The sequence below is a fragment of the Meleagris gallopavo genome, chromosome 2 (assembly GCF_000146605.3).
Source record: "Meleagris gallopavo isolate NT-WF06-2002-E0010 breed Aviagen turkey brand Nicholas breeding stock chromosome 2, Turkey_5.1, whole genome shotgun sequence".
In the NCBI taxonomy this organism is placed as follows: Eukaryota; Metazoa; Chordata; class Aves; order Galliformes; family Phasianidae; genus Meleagris; species Meleagris gallopavo.
Window position 1 is genome coordinate 52,901,819 of NC_015012.2, and position 21,822 is coordinate 52,923,640.

Genomic DNA, 21,822 nt, shown 5'->3' on the forward strand with positions numbered 1-21,822 from the left:
GTAAACAAAACAAATCCCACTGTGAAACTTGCTCACTGATTTTAGGAGCTGACCATATCACTTCTTGATCCTCTATCAGCCCTCAAGTAAGCATGCATGGGTTTTTTTGAGATATGTAATCAAACAACTGTGGCAGTTGTTTTGTACATTCCTTCTCTGTGCTACCTCTTTCAAAGCTCCAGCAAGGTCTCATGTAGTCTTCCCCATTGTTTACTATTCTTCCCAGAAATATTAACTGGGCAAAAAATTTTCTCCCATGTCATAGAATCGTAGAATGGCTTGGGTTGGAAGGGACCTTAATCATTATCCACTTCTAATCCCCCTGCTATGTCAGTTGACTCTGAGTTAGTGGAAACTGCTTTAACTCCTACACATAAGGGACACAAAGTCCAGTGACTTCTTGATAATCCAGACAAATTTGATTTTGCTGCTTTGACTTCATTTGTTGTGTACATCTTTGATAGGCTGCAGTGTCCTGTTGTGGCACCAGTTAAAACCCTTGTCTGCTTTACTTTCAATTCATTTCCAGCATAGCAAGCTATCTGAAAGATGCATTCAAAGAACGGTCCAATCACTGACCTCTGATGGGATTGAGGTCCATTTTGTTGTTTTCAGGTTCTGTTTGGCACTGCTGATGGTCAGGTTATCGTCATGGACTGCCATGGGCGAATGCTGGCCCATGTGCTCCTTCATGAGTCAGATGGCATCCTCAGCATGTCCTGGAACTACCCCAGCTTCCTGGTGGAGGACAGCAGTGAGAGCGACACAGATTCGGACGACTATTCCCCACCACAGGGTAGGTTCCTTGCATGTCCTTCTCTTTTAGCTTTGCTGGCACTTATGAACACCAGGGAGCAGTCGTGTTGTACTGAAATAACAGGATGGCTGTGGTTTCAAGCAGGTAGAAGACAAAAGATGATGTATGGCTCTTGAGATAGAATCGGGGGTGGAGCAGAATACTGTTATGAGGGAGTGGGTTCATCCCAACTCTGCCAGTATGGCATGCTGCAAGACACACCTCACCCATGCTGCTCTGCCTCCATTTGCACAATGAGGTAACAGCACAAAACTGAAAAGTTTTTTAGTGAGGCCAAGTGAAAAAAAGTAGATAGGGGCCCATCAGATGTCACTGATAAGCACATGTGAGATATTGCCATGGTCCGTAATAGGTAGAGGGCAGTCACAAAAGTTAATGCATTGTATTTTATATTATATATATTTGTCTGAAAAGATAACAGTACTAGACATGGCAGAAGGTACTGCATCTTTAATTTTAAAGAAATCCTGTGAAGCAGAGATAATACTCATCATTATAGCTCCATCCTTGATAGTACTGACACAAAGAGCTCAATAAATTTCGTATAGGAGTGGTTATAAAAATATTTCCTGCAACTACATGGGGTAGATGGAGGGTGACTGGAGCTGACTGAAATTACTAATTCCCATACTTCTGAACACATTGCCAGTTTGAGAGTCTGGAGGAAATCCATCATGACCCTTATTAAGTATAAAACTTCTTGGGTGAAGTGCTTTGGTTTTAAACTCTTTGGAAATCATAAATTGCAAAAACCTATCAGCTACCATGTATGTACAGTCTGGGGTAGGATATGGTCATCACTTCTTTTTGTAAATGCTGTTGATTATTCTACAAATAAGATACGAAAGGATTAAGGCAACAATGATTGCGCAATAAAGATTTAAATACATGATAGCTAGAAATGATTCTGAATCTGTATTTCGGATATGAACCACTGAATTGAGGACTCTTACAGTTTTAGCTCTCATTTGGACTCAGTCCAAAAATATCTTTTTCAGAATCACTTATATGCATGTCAGTATGATAAACATATATTTAGCAAATATTGGTATGGAATGTAATCATCTGAAAAAAATGCTAGCATCTTTTGACCCGAGTTTTGTTTTGGCTTTAACGCCTGACTCTTGATAATGAGTGAGATTTATTGATTTAGTAGGAAAAAAAACCCACAAACCTTCAAATTTCCTAGCAAGCTTCTAATGCAAGACAAGGAATAACATTGAATTTTTATAATACCTTTGAAATCCAGTTGGAGGGTGGTGAAATTGCAGAGTACAGAGATGAGAGCTTAAATGATCCAAATGTGATAGTTTTTTCTGAGTCAATCAGGGTGGGTGGACTCGTTACAAGCCTACAAGTCTGCTTTTAATGATTACCCAAACATGATTTGTTTTCTTTAGAGCAGATGCAGCATAAACCTCTCAAAGGTGACAAGCCTTTGACTCACACAGAAGTGTAGAAAGGACAGCAAGTTCGATGAGTTTCTTTTACCAAATTACATACACACACAGAGCTAATTACTAGACATCATTCTCTGAAGTGCTTTTTGATTGACTTTTTGCAGGTTCAGGAAGCAATACTACTCTTAAACGCCTTTGCCATTTTTGATGACTGAGAATGTGCTGGTCATGCATTGAGAGCAACACTTTAACAGGATCCAGCACTGTCTCCTCTTGAGCTTTGTAAACAAAATGGAGTTAAATAGTGAATGCTGCAGACGGCAGCATTGGTCATTAAGTATTTGAACAAGTGAATTTTAATGAATGCTGAAAAATAAGCCCAGGGAAACAGAGGCTTTATAGAAATAGTTTTGAAAGTAAAGTATTCGTTTGATCTCATCTTCACCTTTGAGCTCATTGAATCCTGTTGTGCAGGATGGCACACAATTTTTCATGCTGCTTCCTAGCTCTTAACATTTAAAATACAGCAATTTGTGAAAGGTTGGTATGTTCTCCTAGAAGATCTTACAAAGTCTCTAGTGACTTCAGGAGGAGTCCCCATTACTTGCCCAGACAGGAAATTTATGTAACAAATAGCTTTTAGCATGATGATGGTGTTTATTATGCTGTTTTTCAACTTGGGATCCAAGGACGCTTTCCAAAGCACTGACTTTCAACTCTGGGGAGTTGACAGTAGAGGAGGGTAGAAGACCATTCTTGGGTAACTTAACAGAAGATCCGTAAATCATTTGGGGTATGCTGCAGTGAAAAAGCAAAGAGAAAAAATATTGTGGCTTCCTAGAAGCAGACAAATTAACTAACTGTATCTGCTTTGCTTTTGTTTACAGACGTTGCAGAAATAAGCAAGTAGTTCAAAATTTTGAACAACACCTGATGAGAATAAGCCTAACTACAGTGCCTCTCAGCCTTGATGTAGTTATTTCTGATTGCTTAGTTTTCACTCACTCCAGAACCTTGTGCTTGCAGATGGACCAGCTACATATCCAGTCCCGGTGCAGAACACCAAGCCGCTACTGACCGTCAGCTTCACGTCGGGAGACATCAGTTTAATGAACAATTATGATGACTTGTCTCCTACTATCATCCGCTCAGGGTTGAAAGGTAAAAAGGAAAATATTTCACCCCGTTTTATGCTCTGTTTTACTTGTACTTTGAATTATGTATCTGTATGTTACCTTTTTGTGTCTGTCTTCTAACCCAGCTCTTATCCAGCCAGAGCTCAGCCGCTTGTATTGCCATTATCAGCACTGACACCTGCTGGTGGAAAAGAAATGCTTGGTTAATTTTTTATTTTTTATTTTTTAATGTTTAAATTTTTTAGATCATGTTTTTATGGCAGCTTTGCAGAGCAAACTGATCTGTTTGCCATTTTTCAGCTGCATGTGCTAATAAGTTTGTTTGTTTGTGTGAATGGCCCTCTCACATTAACACTGTGTTCATCCTTAATTCACAATGTCTCTTCCCATGCTTTTAGTAACCAGATAAGAATCAGAACGCTCTTTCCCATGTCTTACAAATTTTGGAAACTTGCTAAGATTGTTATTTACCAAGAGGCAAGTTATTCTGAGAAGGAAAATTTCACTGATTACTACTATACATCTTGCTAAATGATATGCTTTAATGTTTATTTTAATTATTTTAATTATTTATTGTTTATTTTAATTTATTTTAGTGTTTATTTACATTGAAATCTTTACTGATCTTACTTGCCAAAAAGTCCTTAACTTTTCCAGCGCTCTCAGTGCTGGCAATTTATGGTATTTTGCCTGCAGACAAGTTTTAATTCACTAAGACACATAAGCACATGGTTAAAAATAGGCTCCTTTGATTTTTTTTTATATCTCTACAGGTAAATCAGTATTATATTAGATACAAAAAAAGAGAAAATTTAGCTGTCAGAGCAAATCCTTGGCTGTTCTGTAACAGTGTAATACTGTTGGCGAAAGGTCGCAGTAGTTTTGAGGTGATCAGATATGCAGAGGAATATAACTTCACATTGGAGAATTCTATCCGACTCCAGCTTCTGTCTGTCCCAACCCAAGAAGTATGTGGCTGGCAAAAAGTAGCTTCATGAGGCAATCCTATGATCAGAAAACTTCTTTTGCCAGAAAGGCTACTTTAAATCTGGGAAACTGGAACCAATATAGAGAAGCTCTTGTAATATCCACTGGGTTGTGTGCCCAGCATCACTGTGAAAGTATAGTAGATCAGATAAGTGGTTTTCAGTTGTCATCTAGTCTGTGCTTCTTGCTAGAACCAGAAGGAGAAACAAACCCATCTTGTTCTCTGTTTAGTGCTGTGAGGCTCCATTTTGATGAGGATGTCTGTCCTGTTTCTCTTTCCCCACTGATTTTAACTAATGGAAAAAGATCCCTTAATTACATCACCTTCTTTTAGCAAGTTACAGTAAAATATATTTATGAACTGTAAACTGGACTTTATCATTGACATCAGTAGAAGAATGTGCAACATCTTGCTGGATTGGCAACGTGAGAATGAAAGAAAGGTGTTTGGGATATCTCTGTCTTGTTTTGAAGCTAACAGTTTCATTATGGAAAGTATTTTAAATTTAGTTACTATATGGATACACACATTTTCTGTACCTTTTTATTAAAAATGTTGACAAGCAGCTGTCATTTTGTTGGTTGTTATCATGTGCAAGAATATGCAACTCCACCCAGCACAGGGGTCTCCATACTCAGAAGCCACTTGGAACACGGCTAAGAATGAATGATTTCCAGTATTGTGTGTAAGTCAATTCATGTGTTACTGTCTGAAATCTATAGGTATTGCATTGTAGTTTCTGTAGCAGATGCATTGTCTTTATAGGCTGCTGTAGGCTACTAAATAAATTTTTAAAGCAGAAAACTAAACTCTTCCATGCAATACCAAAATATTTTTGCTGTTCTACTGGCTTGCATAGTTGTAATTTTACTGGGAATATTCACATTAAATTGATGTAGAAGAACTTTTGCTGTTAGATGAGAGTTTGGTTACCCAAATGAAGTTCTTCTTTCATACAGCTTAAACACTCTGGGACGTTTTGTTAGGTCTAGTGGAGCTCTTGAACCGTTCAGTTGAGTATTTTCTTTCTTCCATGCTTTTTAACTCAGTGGTTCTCAGTGCGCTGATCTTTACAGAACTATTGAACTACATCTGCTAGATACACTAGTTAGCTGCAATTGCTACCTGCAGACCTGTTGCACATTTAAAGCGCTCTCTGTTAAAGACTTGTGAACATGCCTTCACTTGCAGACCATTACACTCCATTATCCTCCATCTGATTTCTAATCTCTGAGCTTGCAGTGAGACACATTTCTCAATTGAGCTATTTTATGTCAAGTTTCAGTAGTCTTTGAAGACCCCATTGGTGGTGTGTCATACTGTGAAGCCATACTGTTCCCAGGGGATGCTGTGAATGACATCCAGCTCTTCACCGCCTTTGCAACAGCTTTGCTCTAGGAGTTTTGACTGAGAGAGAAAACTGCTGGACGCAGTGGTTACTCCTCTTCCTCTAGGTGTAGGGATCAACTCAGGTTTTGCTTGGAGGCATTTATCTGAAGGAGATTGTTGTTTCACTTTGGTAGTTGTGTAGTTAATCCAGTTAACACAAATGGAGTTGATCTGCCTGCATCATTGATTTCTAAAACACCCATCATCAGACTCTGAAAAAGATTAATTAAATCCCATTGTAGATTACTTAGAGGGCTGAGGACCAACAGAAAAAAAAGAGGCATGCAGTGCCTTGCTGTGAAAAAATTATCTTGAGAAACATGTGCCTTGCCTTGATATATGAGAAGCATAATTCCCATGAGGAATACCAGAAAGTTGAAATAATACAAAACCATTTTAAATTGCACATAGAAGTCCCTGAAAATGACAAGTTGACAACTTGAAACAATTTTGAGATCCTTCTTGCCAACTCTCATTTCTCTCCTGCTTCTTCATTTGAAGACAGCTTCTCGCCCACAAATGTCTTCAAAAGGTTCTTGGCAGATTGAGCATCCCAGAGCACAAAAGTTTTGTCTTCACCATCACTTTGTCTCAGCACAAAATAGCTGCCTTTCACCTCCGGTTTAAGAGTAAAAAGGTTTAAAGACTAGCTCAATATTCCTTGTACATGCAAATTTGCCTCTGAAACACAAGCAGGAGCACAAATATTGTTTTGGTGTGACAAAGAGCTGGAAGATATAACAATTTGAAGTTAGCATCCCTAAATTAAACTGTGGGTGTTCCTCATTGAGAGGTGCCTATAGAAGTAACTGATCTGTATATTCATATCCACGTGTATGAGAGACTAAGCAATCCCTGTGTGCTTCTGGCAAATTCCTGCTAGACTGAGGATTAGATTTTCAGAAGTCAAGTCAAAAGAAAACGTGTGAAATGGAGGCTATATGTATTTATGGAGAAAAATCCAAAAGTCTTCCATGCTTGACGGTACAGATTTTGAGTTATACTAAAAGTTACACTTACAGCCAGTGAGAATGTGAGGCACTACTAAACATGCTGGTTTTTTGCACTATAGGTCTCTCCAGACAGTCTTTGCTGCTCAGTGAGGTTATTTATCTGGGCATTAAAGTGACTCCACTTATTTACCACAAAGCTATACATCTTCCTCACTAGTTTTAATATTGCTACTAAATTCTTATAGTTACATACCTGGGAACGACCACTAACTTACATTCTATACTTACCACAGGAATAGATTCATTAGTGAGTTGTTAGACATTTTGTTGCAGTTCACACAATAAAAAGGAAGCAGCATTCTCAAAAGTGCATTTACAACGTATTAGCTGCTATTTTGATGAAAAGATTTAGGGTTTTAAATACTCATGTAACCTCCAAGAGTATAATTTAGATTCTCAAATCACTTTGGTGCAGCTGGAAAATGATTCCTGTTGCTTCTAATAAGAGATTATTGTAAACTATCTTTGCAATTTCAGATGTGGTGGTACAGTGGTGCACGCAAGGAGACCTACTTGCAGTAGCAGGGATGGAGAAGCAGTGTCAGCTCGTTGAACTTGGCAATGGGTCTCTGTTGAAAAGCGCGCTTGTCAAGTTCTACAACGTGCGCGGGGAACATATCTACACTCTGGAGACACCTGTGCAGGTAGGAGAGAGATTGTTTAAGTCAGTTTTTAATGCTTTTCTGGCATACTTTTCATACATTGACTTCTTGGTTTAGACTTGTAATATGAAAAGGATTGTAAAATGTCCTACTGCATTCCAAAATGCAATATTATAAAAATGCTCCGTAGTTGTTATTTATATTACAGTAAACATCCAAGAATACATCTGATTCTAGGGCCCACGGTGCTAGGTCTTGTGCAAGTATAAAATAAGAAATGTTCTTTTTATTAAAACCATTGGGCCACAAGTGGACAAGACAGAAAAGAGAAATTCTGTTATTTCTCAGATAAGTGAGTGAGGACAAAAAATAGATAACTTGCTTGATGTTGTAGCAGAGCCAAGAACTGGTATAATATGGTCCAAGTCCAGTATCAAGATTATATGCTCTTGTTACTGCTATAATTTTCTAAAGTATGATCACTTGGTCTGATGCAATATTTTACTTGTTATGGCATCAGACAGACAAGGAAGAATCAGGATGTCTTATTTTTGTTTCCACTTTCTGTACAGACTTCCATTGTAACTTTGGTTGTGTTACTTGACTATCAAAAGGACATGGACTGTGTGCTGCTCAGGAGCACAATTGTTTGTAGCTCTTCATTGTTCTTCCAGAACACAGTTGAAAGTCACTCTACAGTTTGTCTCATTTTCTGTAGAGATGACTCCATTCTGATTTCTGACTGTTACTAGTGAAACTTAATTAATTATAACAACTTTGAAATCAAAAAGTGGCAAAAAATGTTGATTACATGTAATCAATGATGATACCACCTATTATTGTTTCTTTTTCAGTACCCTGAGCTGAGATGGATACAAAAGGATGACATAGTAAACTGGCTGCTGAGTTTTTGTGTTTACTTACGTTTAGCATTAACCCGTGCTTACTAGTTCAGCACTCTAATTTAGATAGAATTCTTTAGTTTTGTAACATATAAAATGATGTTTTCCAAAGCCACCCTAAATAAGTACAGAGATGCCTAATGCTGATTTAGATGTTTAAAAGACTTATACATACACAGTTTTATTATCTTAAACATAGTTTTTCAAGCAAAATAGTGCACCCATATTCACAGTGGATCACTTCTGGAGAAAACATTATACCAGTGATACTTACTCCCAGACCAGGTTTAAAGGTTTATTCTGTTACTCAGTTCCAGAATATAGTATGTCCGTGTTACCTATGGAACCAGTACAGCACTTGGGTGTGAAGCGGTGAAATCAAGTTGTTTGAGCAGTAGAATGGATTGGGACAGATAGCCTTGAGATGTATATCTGTACAGGCTTGCTGCTGTCTCCCCATTTTCTTCCCAACAACCACAAATTCTCTCTTACCTCCATGCTTTCGTTTCCTCTAGTTCTTCTTACATCCCTTCAACTTCCTTTTATACATTCGTCTCTTCTCCTTTCTTCTCTGCTTAATCACTTGGGGGAAAATGAGCATGTATTGTGGTTGATGTGAGTGGTAATTATTTTACCTATTAAATAGTAGGATCATAGGATCAGAAAGGTTGGAAAAGATCTCTAAGATCATCTAGTCCAACTATCCACCTAGCATCAATATTGGCTACTGAACCATAGTAGTCCCTAAGTATTACATGTACCCTTTCCTTAAATACCTCCATGCACAGTGATTCCACCACTTCTTTGGGCAGCCTTTTCCAATGCATTGCCACTCTTTTGGAGAAGAAGTATTTCCTTGGTCTTATATTTCATCCCATTGGCCTCCGGCCATTGATCCAGTCTCTCCACATCCCTCTGTATGACTTCCTACCCTTAGGCAGTTCGACATTTCCCCCACTTTGGTGTTGTCTGCAAACTTACTGAAGGTGCATTCAGTCCCCTCATCCAGATCAACACCGTTTCTAGTGTTGTTCCCCATGAATGCTCATTGAACAAATGGACAGGTCATACAGAGTGGGTTATTGCTAAGTTCATACCACAGTACTTTTCATAGTGAAAATAATTAACCCAAACCCCTCTGTTCTTTCCAGCTGCTATTTTTCACTAAAGTTGCAGTTTTTCAGTATCGTGGAGATTTTCCCCTCTTTATTGGCCAACAGCTTCAGAACAAGGATAGAAGTGAAAGTCAGAGAGATGGAAACCACTCATTAACACAACAATCATGCTTATTTCCTTGAGAAACCGTGCTAAAAATATTCCAACTGATATATTTATGTTAATTAAAAACTTGCGTGCATAAGCTTGCCTAGAAGTGGAGCCACTCCTTTCCTGTCATTTGTCAGTGTTTATTCTCTTTATTTATTGCACTTAAGTTCGTATTTAACTCAGCTGCAGGAGGAAGTGAAGGAGATATTTCAGAAAACACCTGTATCTGCTCATGTGGACTTTACTGTTGTGTGTAATTGCTGGTCTAACAGTGCTTCCAGCTAAGTACCAGGTACGCTAGAGCATTGCAAAGTATTTGGTTTACTAGCAAAACCAGATAAAAACTGCTGTTGCAAAAATATCACTAGTAACTTGTTATTCCACGCATCTGCTCCAAGAATATATATGCAGATATGCTAGTGAGTCAAGTCCCAGTAATTTGTCTGATAACAAATTCATCAGAGCAAATTCATTAATTCTATGTAAAATGGCAATCAGCCTTGTAATGGTATTTCATAAAATTCATCACTGGTTACTGAACGTAAATGGAAGAAAAGAATCTACACATCTCAAACTCTTCTGGTACTAAAACTGTTTATTCCAAAGCAAGCAAATGTATGACTGCAAAAGCGTATTCTAAATGAGCATTTTTTCCAAATTTAGGAAGGGAATACTTTACTTCCTACTTTCATAGGAAGTAAAACAACAATGAACACAGGAAGTAGTGGATTGCTGGTGCCAAACTGAGTTTCTGTGTCGCCTTCTGTCCCAACTCTTTGATAAAGCAGATGTCTGAAATTGTTATCACTAAAATGTACTCAACTGTCTTCGTTTGTTGCTGCGTATATTGGAAGAGTATTAAGGAAACAAGAAATTATAAATTGTTCGTAGTAAAACTCAGTCTAAAACTGATGTAGGATTTAAATGTAACTTGACTGGAACATTACCTAACACAAAGGCACTTAAAACTCTAACATAAAATAGATTTGGGTACTGCAGTTTGCTGATCCTGATGATGGCTGTTGTCATGGTTTCCTTCAAGGTGTTTTGTATGCCACCTTCTCCTCCAGCCTTAATATGTTTTTGCCATCCTCCATATCATTTGATTAACTCTCCTAAGCACCTTCAGTGTAGGATTTTATGGTTCATAAACCTAGTTTGCTGACTGTAAAACCCTAGGTAGGGAAATCACGCTTGTATAGAAGTATCCAAATGAACACTGTAGCTTTGTATGAAAAATAATATTCATAAACAGAATGATAGAGCTCTCTGTGCTGGGACTTCAGCCTGACATTCTGCAATACATTTGCAAAATATATTTGCAATATATGTTTGCAGAATGTAGTGCAAAGAAAAAATCTCAAATCCCTTTGGAAAGTTACACCAGACTTTAATGTTATTGGAAGCAGTTATATCAAAACTGAGTTCATAATCCAGAGAATACTGATTATTGATTTGATATAAACACATTATCAATTCCTGTAAATCTTAGTAATTACTGTTCTCGCTCTCATGTACACAAATATTAACCTGATGAACTGAAACTGTGCCCAATTCTTCTAGCTGGCAGTTTTTTCATGGCCTTGCTTTCCCAGCACTTAAAACATTGATTAAAACTGCAGACTGCTCTGCTGGTTATAATTTCTTAATCAGAAGAATGTTTATTTCTTATGTTTTGTATTAAAGCCTCATAACCTTCTCCTGGCACTAAGCATATATGGGACTAACAGTAAGTGGCCTCATTCAAGGCTGTTTTGCAGTCTTGCTAAATCGTTTATGGGAAATGCTGCAACTGAATTCTGTCACTTCCGAATTTCTCATCTAAGGAGCAGACAGGGTTTTTTATATCAGGTAACAATACCTACTGTCAGAAAGCTTACTTCTGAGTGGATAAAGCCGCTTTCTGTCTTCTTCTGTCTTTGGACTTTAAACACGGGTGTCTACCAACTTCACCAGACCCATGAAGTTATCCCATTTCTTGGTTCAGATTTGCTATTTCTATTTTGGTTCCTTTGCTTTTTATAATTTTCTTTCTCATATATTCAGGGGAACAAGAGCATGGATCTAGAAACCCTGGTACTGATCTCATCTCAAATTTATAATCCTAAAGAAGGTTAGATTATAATTTTATCTCGTTATGTAATTGCTGTGTGAACAGATTACACGAGGATTGCAATGAAGAAGATGAGAGCAGGTTGAGCCCAGCATGTCTCCTAATCAGTTGCTATATGTATGGGCAAGAAGGTCAGATGCAGTAAAAGTGTAGTCACATTTTTCTTAGTGCAATACTTTTAGACCCTAATTCAAAGCAATATACCAAAGTCTGCATCTTTATAGCAGAGGTTTCCAGGTGTCTTTTAGAAGACCTGCTTGCTCTAACCATACTGCTATCAGCAGAAGCCCTTGTGACATTTCACAGGCTGCTTCTTTGCTGGAAACTTCTTGGCACCTGAACAGTTAGGTGGAAGACTGTGTGCTTCTGCAGAAATCTGGTAATTGGTAGAATTCATTTTACTAAGCCTGAGAAAAGAGGTACAATTTTAGGTTAAATTCAGATCAAAAGGACTGTGAGAGGAAGAGGCTGCCTTTTATGTTCCCCAGCTGAGCTAACCTTGCTTACTTTGTCTTCATTAATTTCACATTCAGTGTTCAGGTTTACTGCTTCCGAATTAACATTGCCTTTTGTTTTCAATCATCTGAAATGAGTCCTGTTTAGTTTACATTGGATGGCACCAAAATTTTGGAGAATTTACTTTGTTACAGAAAGATAAACAAGAGCAGCGACTCTGAACTAGCTGGCCTAACGTTCTTTGGGATTTCAATAAGTACCTTAATGTTTTACAAACAGGCCGTGAGATCATCTTTGACTGCTGCACAAATGGATTGTGATCAGGACTGCAAAACGGGTTCTGTCTAACTATATTTGGCTGAGAACAGCCTCATTCTGCGAAGATGGAATCTCACATTTGTACTGAAATCTAAACAAAAACAAAAAAATCACTGTAAAAACAGAGGATATAAGAAACATTTGCAAGTCAAATAAGAGTTTGCTCCATGAAAAATCATATAAGTAATACAATTTTTGGTAAGGTCATGGAACTTATTGCTTTTATCATCAATTCTCTTAGTCGTTAGTAGTTAGTATTATTCCCATTGTAAACATAGGAACAAAAGAATGAAGAAGTTGCACTGTTTCCAGTAGTTATCCTTGAACTCTAGAGCAGTACAGAGATGTACAGAGCAGTACAGAGACATTTCTGAGAGCCAGATGGGCACTGTAGCCATTGTACCTTCTGATTTCTCTGAAAAAAAGCAGAGGGAAAGACAAAATGTGTATCTCCACAATAGCACTTTACAGTGAGAGAAAGCAGGCAGTGTAGGCTAGAGTTTCTACTTGTACGTACCATTGACTGGATACAGTTCTGCATTTTGGTTTCTTCTCCTCAGAAAATCCCCTTTTCCTGGATCTTCTGCCTTGAAATATCTGCCTTCGTTCATCTCATTACCAAGTGGGACTTCCAGTAGTCAAGGGTCCTAAGGTCCCCTGACCTTAGAATTTCTGAACTCAAGAAATGCAACAAGGAGCAGCTTGCATGGTGTTCTCCTTAACTCAACTTTATACGAGTGATGAAAATTTTATAAATTATGTTTTTTTCCTGTAAGAGAGACTTTCAAACTCACTCTGAGAAGAATGGCAATAGAACTTGTTGACCGGTTTTGAGATGTGTTTTCAGACAATATTTCTCCTTATAAAACATTACATTTTTTTTGTTCTTCATTATTTTTAATATACAAAGCTGAATTCCTCTGACATTTGTTTTGTTGTTCTTTTGTTGTTTTTTTTACATGTTTGCATCTAAATCAGGAACTCACTCAGGTCTGTATACTTTGTGCTAAGATCTTTCAACACCCGATTTATATGCAGAGGAAGATTAGAAATAATCATTAGAAGTTTGCTGCTAGTGCATTTCCTTGTTCCTAGAAGAAATGAACATGTGTGCAAACGTGGAAAATAAAATTCCACTTTGCTGGAGTCTGCAATATCTGTATCAACAACTTTTTCTTCCTTGTTTACTAAAATAATGGAAATAAGCAGGTGCTTTATAAGGAACAATACTTTTGCATTGAACACTGCAGATAAATTGCTTTTGCTCAGCAGTGTTTGAAGGGAATGCTGTAGCCAGCTAATAATTGTCTTGCAGAGATAATTGATTCATGTCCCTGTCCTTCAAGGAAAAGAGTGGGAAGTCTCGTTATTGAGAAATATTATTGGAGCAGTACATTTAAAGGTCAGGTCAGATCTGGCATTTGGGTGATCTTCTTACTTCCCCAGGCATTTAATCATGCTCTAATTTTCCATGAACCTCATCTGAAATCCTAGACCTTCTCTGTAAATGAAGTGTTGCTGGATATTAGACTTGAGGGATACTGGGGATCTGAGCATTCTGTAGAAAATGGAGGCAAAGCATGCGTGGTCAATCAGTAAGCAAATGCAAACCAATATTGTGTAAGTGCCTTTTGCCGAGACTGAGAACGTTAAGAGTAGAACATGATGTGTATGGGAGACTAATTACACAAAGAGAGTACAAATGTCATGACGCAAGCAGTTCATCCCTTGTAGGAATTATGTGTACGTGTGCATTTGAATGTACACCCACTTGTACGTATTGTCTACATAAATATATGCCTAACTAATGGGATCAAGCCTACAAAAGTTAGAAAACGGCTGAGTTATGGTTGCCTGCTGGGAAACAGATGAGATCATGCCATGAAGCAATCTCTTTTGGCATCTGGCTTTCTGCTCATCCTTTGCTCCACGGTGCTTATTGCCAAAGGCCCCACCCAACATTTCAAAGCTACTGAAAAATCTCTTCTTTGGGAATGCATTTAAGATTACAGATGTTCTTGCACTGGTGCTATCTGCTCCTCTCTTGCCCTACAGTAATCTGAGGGCAGAAATAGTTTCATTTGACTCAAATAACTGGATGAGCAAAGGGCTGTCCGGGTGTGATGTATTGAATTATGATAGCTGGGGTAGTAGACTTCACAATTTCTTCTGCTGTGAAACTGTGCAAGAAATAAACATTTTTGTGCAAAGTCACATATTTGTTTATTCCCTCACCTTATTTATAGGTAAGCTTTAATTGATCCAACACCACCAGACAGATGTGGTTTGGATCCCACAACTATCAGGTAACTATCCCACTACTATCAGGTAGATAGTTCTGCCCATGCTGAAATGCAGTTCTTGGGGAAATCGGGGTCACTTCTCCTAGTGCCTTCCTCAGACTGTCATACTTCAGATGTGACAGCTGCCTAACTTTTGTCAGTGCCTTTTCAATCACATTTTACAAGCAGCATGAATTGTCTTATCACTATTAAACAGTATGAGGGCTGAACTTACCCTCAAATAACGAAAATACCCATTAATAGAGATATTTTATCAAAGACAGCCCCACAGGTTATGGTTATGACAAGCTGTGTAGTAATTATCGATGGTACACAAAGGACTTTTCAGTTCTTTTGAAGTTCACTACAAAATACCTTTAGCAATTACTGTTAAAATCACAATATTCACATATTTTTGCTTCCATTTACATATCAATAGGCCTGAAGGTTTGTGCATCCAGAGAAGTGTTTGTGGTGTTGCCTCTCAAGGTTTTCTGCTTTTAAAACCAGAATTTTCATTGAAATTTAAATCTAGGGTAAGATTACATAGCAGGAAAGGTCTTTTCTCTGAAAAAAAAAATCTGCCACCAGCCTTTTATCTTGATGATAGGCACTGATATCATGCTGTGCACTGATATCATGCTGTGCAACTGCATTTTGCTTTATATCATTCACTGAAAAACATCTTCCCCTAGTTTCTCATCTTCAAGCTTTTTGAATTGGTAAATAAAGGGAAAACTTTTTGCTCCCAAACTAGATTAGTATATTCTGGGCTAATCTAACCCATTTTGTGGGTACCATATTAGCAGAGAGGAGCAGATAAAGATTACTACTGAGTGTGCCCTGACCTTTGTCTTCTGTGTAGTTAATTCTTGTTCAGTGCATTATGATATTCCAAAGAGAGCCTGACCTTAAGGGAAATACAGTTCATAATTTAGTTAAGAATATGTTCGCTTGAATTTTTAAGTGTTGAGGATTGTGAAAAAAAGGAAGTCCTTCACAGGAAGGATTGAGCCTTTTTCAATTCACTGATAACAGCCTTCTTTACAGTGTGCCTTATGGATTGGGAGTGTCTTCCTTATCCTAAGCTGGTGTTTTGTACTGAGATAACAGCTATGAGCTGAAGATTCCTTAGAGTGTGTGTATATGTGCAAACAAAGATGTTTGTAGCACATCAAGCAAGATATGACAGCTGGCTGCACTTTACCCTCACAAAGGGTCAGAATAACAGTGATAGTGCTATAAGATGTCAAGACACAGCAGTGCTTTGCATTAAAAAGATGGATTTTGGCCCAAATGTTTAGAAAGCAAGCACAAGGAGCTGTCTGGGAAGGAGCTCAGAGATATTTGTGGGACAGTTTTACCCATGAGGAGTGTCTTGCATTCTGGAAAACAAGTTTACTCCTACCTTAACAGGCATAGTTCCTAAGAGCTGATATTTGTAAAAGCATCCACTCCATTCAGTTTTTAGTCAGGCAGTTACTTGGCACATGCAATGAAATCCTTTTTTACTTTGTTCTAAATCTCTACACAGCTTGCTATTATCGTGTGAACTCAATATTCATGCAGCATGGAATAATGTGCAAGGGAGAGTTTGAGTGATTTTTTGTTATGCTGCTCCAAAGTCTGACATTTAGGGCCAGTCACCTCTGACTCTCTTGGTTGTTGACTGCCTTGAATTTGGATGTATTTGAGTATAGACAAACAGGAGACAAAAAGGCCATGGTGATCTCTTACAGCTCATTTCCTCCGGTAATAGTTCAAAAAAGACATAATGCAACAAAAGAAGGAGTGCAAGACAAGAAAGCCAAGTGAATCTTGTCCGCTAGTTTAGTAGCTATCTCTGGACATGTAGTCTGAATTTCAGTTGTAAAATGGGATCCATTAACAGTGGATGAAGGTTGATTAGACGACTGAAAAAATAACATGGATGGTGCCTCAGAAGATCCTGCTCTTTAGCAGTGTGTGACTTTTAAGTCATATATCCTTATAGCGCCTCATTTTTTTCATCTCATTGATGAATTTGATAGACAATTCCTTGTGTGAAGAGCTTCAAGTTTTGCTAGTAAAAAGAACTGCGTGTGTATCAACCATGGGTATCAATAATTTCAGGTGTCCACATTTTTCTCCCTTTTTGTGGGCAGTAGCATGCTTTTCTAAGTTTCTAGAAGACTTAGTGTAACTTAATTGGTGATGTATTCAGATGATCACTCGCTGTGCAATTGTTTGGGTGAACGTGTATGATCTTCTCAAGTTGTGCCCTTTTCCTCCCCGTGCAGCGTCCTATCATCTCCATCTGCTGGGGTCACAGGGATTCACGCCTGCTGATGGCTTCTGGGCCTGCACTATATGTTGTCAGAGTAGAGCACAGGGTCTCCAGCCTGCAGCTTCTGTGCCAGCAGACCATTGCTAGCTGTCTGCGGGATGACAAGGATATCAGCAAACTCACCCTTCCCCCTCGGCTCTGTTCATACCTCACCACTGCCTTCATACCAACAATCAAGGTAAAAGGAAAGCAGCATGTGTGCGCATGAAAGAGAAAGGGGATGCTTGATTTTCTTCCCCCTGCTGCTCCTAGGTGACAATGGATAAAATCCTGACCCTACATAATTATGATAAAAAAGCGTGATTGAGGGTCACTCCTGTTCAAGGACAGCAAAGTCGATGATTAGTGTGGTGCCTACTGAAATGTGAAAAGAGGGCTTACACACACTGATCTGCGCTGTTATGCATGGATGGCTTTTCCAAGGACATTCCAAGGTACAGATAGCTGTTAGCTCAGGAAGACTGCAGAAGAAATGGTGTCATGGTTTTAGGAGACATTCACAGTGGTAAAACTGTTACCTCTCTGTTTGTTGCAAGACTCCTTATAATGCCAGGAGAGGTATATTTAAGATCCATGTTTGCCCAAATATCTCTAGTGACCGTGAGTTCTTCTAACCTTACTACTCCAACAGTGCTATGAAAAAATAAAGCAGATATTATATCTTTTCCTGTACCACTAGCAGAGCTGCTTGCAGAGCCATCTGCTCAATCTTATTTTTTCATATTTTTGCTCCCAGGTACATCTTAGGATTTCAGAACTCTATCACAGCCTGTAAAACTAGAGCATTAGCTAGTACATGTCCTACATCTAAATATGTGTTTTCGTGGTATGTATTTTTTGTGCATGCATAGCAGCATTTTCTCAAACAAGTTTTGGGTTGTCATTATAACAGTATAACTCTAGAATAACTAATTTGAAATCTGTTGAGTTGGCCCAGCTTAAATGAGAGCAAATTATGCCTGTAATGTAATGATTCAATACAGTTCCATTTGTGTACTCCTAATCAGGGCAATTTGTGTGACTGTGAAACATTTCATTTGCCAAAGAAGAATAAATGCCTTGCTGTAATCATGGCTCCTTGATCTCCAGAGATACAGAGCACTCAGTAGACCAGTGGTAAAGAAACACATGTTAGTGTTATTTGTGTCATACAGGCTATATTGTCATAGACAAAAGCAGTCTAATTGCTTTTGGACTGTGCTCTTCATGGATTATTGCAGCCTGCTGGCAAGCAGGGCAAAATAAGCCACCTTAAATTTCAGACTCATATTTCTCTACACAGCAAGCAAATAGATCCTCGTCAGAGATGGGTCATGTATTCAGAAGTGAGTGGGATGATAGAACAGGTACAAGCTCTTCCAAGAGCTGACAACATAATAGCGTGGTGTAATAGAACGCACCAGTACTAATGAGGAATGGGAACGTGAATGGCCAAGTTCACTTTTGGGGACAGCAAGAGACAAGATAGAACTCTGAAGCTTTGACTTGACTGTGTTACCCAAGTTAAAATTTGTTATCAAGTTTGTGATTGATAGAGCTGGAATTTGAATACAGATTTGTTATCTACAAGTCCAGCCTTCCTCTTTGATATGATTACTTTTAGTTTCTCAGTTTTAAGCTGTTTTAAGCCTAACTAAGCAATAAACAGCCCCACTGTTTTGTGTGTCGCTCATGCATAACCCACAGAGTAAAGTGACCTGCCAAGTTAGAGTTGGATTCAAGATCAGTTAGTTGTGTCAAGATTAAATCATCCCCCCCAAGAAAAAGAACAGTAACCTATGGGAAACTTTCTCTTTTCTTCCTTGGTTTCATTAAGCCTCCTATCCCAGACCCAAACAATATGAGAGATTTTGTCAGCTATCCAACAGCTGGCAATGAACGTCTTCATTGCACGATGAAGCGGACAGAAGATGACCCAGAAGTTGGTGGTCCATGTTATACTCTGTACTTGGAATATCTTGGGGGATTGGTGCCCATCCTGAAAGGACGTCGTATCAGCAAGTTGAGGCCAGAGTTTGTCATTATGGATCCTAAAACAGATGGGAAAGCAGGTAAAAGTGAACTGTAGCTCTACATAAAAATGATTTAGAAAGACTTTAAATATTAAAAGTTCAACAGCTAAAGAAAATCTGTATAAAAAAATACGGAAGCTGGTATCTGGTTTTTTTTTCCTTTTTTTCTGCTGGGGAAGAGTTTTTAGCATGATCTAGGCTCAAGCCTCTCAAATTGTATCATACTGTCAAAGAGAACTTGTTATATTTTGAGTAGAAGAGAATAGATTGGTAATTAGCAGAAAATATCCTTTAATCTCGATTTTGAAGTCACTTGAATGTGATTCAGCCCTCTGAATCATGTACACTTGAGTTCAGACCACTGGAAACTTGGGCTAGGCACGATAAAGAACAGTTAATTATGTCTTTATACTTTTATCTCATCTACCGCCCATGGATCAGATTTATGCTTCTGATGACTGATGGTTGTAATTGATATCAGTTTTCTGAAGCAGCACTTACATTTTTTGGGGCCTGTTTTGATAGATGAAATCTATGGAAACAGCTTGATTTCCACTGTGATTGACAGCTGCAACTGCTCTGACTCCAGCGATATCGAACTGAGTGATGACTGGGCAGCAAAGAAATCTCCCAAAATCAGTCGAGCTAGCAAATCACCCAAACTCCCCAGGTAATCATTTCTTGAATATTGCCTCATCTTTTTCCCAGGTTTTCTTTCTGCCTCCCTCCCCTTCTTCCTTTCTGACAGTTTCTTGACACTTTATAAAGTTTAAAGCAAACTCCTTTGGGCAGATAGGAGCCTTCTGGAGCACTGAGGTCCTCTGCCATGTGCAGTTCCAGACTGATCTCAGATATTGATGTTGAGGTGGACTTTGAGGAAACTTCTGGGGCAAAAGGTAATGGGGAGCAATAAGGCACCCTTCTTTCCCAGCATCCTCAATTTTCACAAGTAGTCTCAAAGAAAAACCTTATGAACTCTCCCACCACTGCCTCTGCTGTACATGAACTCTTGCCATCATGGAATATATTTTGTCCTTCAGACAATTCATGTTTTAAGTCTTCTGTGTTTAGAATCCCTGGTCTGGTTAAAGACTGTACTTCCTCAGGGGTATTTTCAAGTTAAGAGATCCATGCGATTGATCCAGTTATAGGGGGCACATCTGTTGCTGTGGCAACCTTGCAAGGAAGGATTAGCAAATATCCTCCCAATCACTGAGTTGACAAGGCTTTGTAATGGAACGCAGAACAAGTTTCTAAATTGTTAATGTGTCTGGTTGCTCTCCTGCCAGCTCTTCATTACATTTATTGTGTGCACAGACAGAACCCTCAACCTGTGCAGAGCCTCATGGGTGTCTGTGATGATTCTCATAGGTACTGATGTCAGCCTGCCAGCTTCATGTTACAGGTTTGATCCCTTTCAGTTGCAAACAATGCCTTTCCAAAGGCTTTATAGTATGAGGCTGTCCTAGCAGAAAGCAAAGAAAATGCATCTACTTATATGAGAATGTAATGTGTGAAATAAGTTTTTATTTCAGTAGTACTTGACGAAAGAGCCACGAATACCTGAGCCTAGAACAGAAATAGCTCAGGTAAAGAAACTGTCTTGCTGCCTTGGTTTTCTAAAAGCTTTTGCTTTTGCTCTGTTTCCCACAGTGAACTTTTTCAGTTACATTATCTCTTCTTACTCATGATGCCCTTTGTATAATGTGGGGCAGGAGTATTTGGCTCAGAGTGAGATCACTGGTTATGGAGCCTTGATTTGCCGTATTAATGCAGAGATTTGCCAATTGAAGTGTCATGTTTCTATTTCTTGAGGGTTTGCTACATATACTACATCTGGTAGAAGTGCTGTAAGCTTTCTTAAATGATTCCGAAGTCACCCAATCTGAGTAACTGCAAATGTGTCAAGCTTTACACATCTTTACATTTAAACTGTAACTCTCCACTATATAGATTATATAGTCTATGATTATATATGCTATGCTAGGGGCCAGTGCTCTTCAATATCTTCATCAGTGACATAGATGATGCCATTGAGTGCACCCTCAGCAAGTTTGCAGATGACACCAAGCTGAGTGATGCAATCGACACATGGGAAGGAAGGGAAGACATCCAGAGGGAACAGGACATGCTGGAGAAGTGGGCTCCGTGAGAGCCTAGTGAGATTCAGCAAGGCCAAATGCAAGGTGCTGCACTTGGGTCAGGGCAATCCCAGGTATTTATACAAACTGGGGGAAGATCTCCTTGAGAGCAGCCTTGTGGAGAAGGATTTGGGGGTCCTGGTAGATGAGAAGCTGGACATGAGCCAGCAGTGTGCACTTGCAGCCTGGAAGGCCAGCTGTGTTCTGGGCTGCAGTAAGAAAGGATGGCCAGCAGGGAGAGGCAGGTGATTGTCTCCTCTACTCTACTCTTGTGAGGCCCCATCTGGAGTACTGCGTTCAGGTCTGGGCCCCCAGTACAGGAAGGATGTGGAGCTCTTGGAGCAGGTCCAGAGGAGGGCCACTAAGATGATCAGAGGGGCTGGAGCACCTCTCCTATGAGGAAAGGTTGAGGGAACTGGGCTTGTTTAGCTTAGAGAAGAGAAGGCTCCAGGGAGATCTTATTGTGACGTTCCAATATTTGAAGGGAGAGTATAAACAGGAGAGGGAAAGGCTGTTTACGAGGATGGATAGTGATAGGACAAGGGGAAATGGTTTTAAACTGAGACAGGGGAGGTTTAGGTTAGATATTAGGAGGAACTTTTCACACAGAGGGTGGTGACACACTGGAAGAGGTTTGCCCAAGGAGGTTGTGGATGCCCCA

At 39.0% G+C, this 21,822-nt stretch overlaps 1 protein-coding gene across 1 annotated transcript in view; it reads left to right on the plus strand.

The window, feature by feature from the left end:
* LOC100546489 (tubby-related protein 4-like) overlaps positions 1–19,715 on the plus strand; it is a 50,365-nt gene extending 30,650 nt beyond the window's left edge. The window contains exons 4-9 of the mRNA XM_031552212.1: positions 616–796; positions 3,244–3,378; positions 7,221–7,387; positions 16,962–17,186; positions 18,825–19,059; positions 19,546–19,715. Of these exons, the coding sequence (XP_031408072.1) occupies positions 616–796; positions 3,244–3,378; positions 7,221–7,387; positions 16,962–17,186; positions 18,825–19,059; positions 19,546–19,694 (1,092 nt within the window). The 3' untranslated portion in view covers positions 19,695–19,715. The remainder of the gene's footprint in view (positions 1–615; positions 797–3,243; positions 3,379–7,220; positions 7,388–16,961; positions 17,187–18,824; positions 19,060–19,545) is intronic.
* Positions 19,716–21,822: the final 2,107 nt, after the last annotated feature.